The sequence below is a fragment of the Laetiporus sulphureus genome, assembly GCF_001632365.1.
Source record: "Laetiporus sulphureus 93-53 unplaced genomic scaffold LAESUscaffold_375, whole genome shotgun sequence".
Classification (NCBI taxonomy): Eukaryota; Fungi; Basidiomycota; class Agaricomycetes; order Polyporales; family Laetiporaceae; genus Laetiporus; species Laetiporus sulphureus.
In genome coordinates, this window is record NW_024468880.1 from 1 (window position 1) to 1,264 (window position 1,264).

Consider the following 1,264-nt stretch of genomic DNA (forward strand, 5'->3'; position numbering starts at 1 on the left):
AAACTATAGAGATGCCCACGTAGTCGAAGGTGTCGCCGTAACGCCTCCAATGCGTCATGGCCTTGGGCCTTCCGAAGGTGCATCTCACAGTCAATAAGGAGGGCGTCGCATGAGAGTTGACCGAGAACCTCAGATGGTAAGAGCAGGGGAGAAGTGAGAACAGACATGGCATTGTCGACATTACTGCTCAGGCGAGAGCACAGGGCTGCAACCCCAGGCATGTAGAGGTTCTGGATCTCCATCCAAGCCTCAAGACGTCACTGCAAATTATTTTGACGTTCAAGGACCTTCACTTGCTGGAGGTCTGTCGAGTGCGCACCCAGCTCAGCAGAATCTTCACGAAAACGACATCTGTATGCATCGAATGATCCATGAGTGCCATATTATTGATAATATATGATAGCTGACTCACTGTAGTTCCTCGATTTCCAATCCATAGGTTATCATGACGCTTCGGGAGATTTGATCATGAACTGGTGCGGCTTCCCCAGCCTGGAGCCGCATTTCATCTTCTTGTGCCAATTGGAGGCGTACGGATGCCTGCGTGACCGCTATATGCAAAAAACGCTCTGAGAAAGCTGAAAAATATCACAAAGTTCAATGTACCTTTACAAGTAACCTTGTAAGGATTCGGACTTGATCGGTCTTTTTCCCATGTCTCCACGGCTTTTGTCCATTGTTCAATAGATGCTGTCGGTAATGCTGTGATGAACTCTTTAAATGCAGTGACATGGGTGCTGCATTCATCGATCACATTTTTCACCTTCGAGAGTAGAGATGTGGCTAAAGAACAGTAAGTTACTAGCACATGAAAATCAGATGCACACCTACCGAGTTGAATGACCTTTCCCCAATTATATGCACCAAAGACGTCGTCGAGTAGATCGCGCCGGGAGCCAGGACCCATCTCCTTGGTGCTTGATGCAAATGGATTGACGGCTGACCGACCTCACTCGACAGCTTCACTATCAGTGCAGCTGATGTGCAGCGTGGTGTTGAATGAATAGTTTAGGTGGCAAAGCTCTCGATGAGCAGGAAGATGGAATTTGGGAATCAGAAAGGTGACAACATGCCTTTCAAAGTCCCACTGAGGGTTGTATCACCGCATTCTCTTCCAGAGATGTACGGATCACTGACACGCAATGTCATATGACACCACAACAGTGACCTGACCTGCCTGCTTCATGCTGCTGGCAAACAGGTAATCCATATTAACGTATCTTAAAGGTGCATTCAGCATATGAGGAATCACAAAAGAATCAAA

At 47.3% G+C, this 1,264-nt stretch overlaps 1 protein-coding gene across 1 annotated transcript; it reads right to left on the reverse strand.

Annotated features, from left to right (window-relative positions):
- Positions 1 to 257: 257 nt before the first annotated feature.
- LAESUDRAFT_765630 (uncharacterized protein) lies at positions 258 to 907 on the reverse strand (the record flags this gene model as incomplete). The annotated part of the gene is made up of 4 exons (XM_040913747.1): positions 258 to 351; positions 413 to 551; positions 607 to 783; positions 832 to 907. 4 exons carry the CDS (start codon positions 905 to 907, stop codon positions 258 to 260), a joined length of 486 nt encoding a protein of 161 aa, XP_040757104.1.
- Between the last annotated feature and the right edge of the window lie 357 nt (positions 908 to 1,264).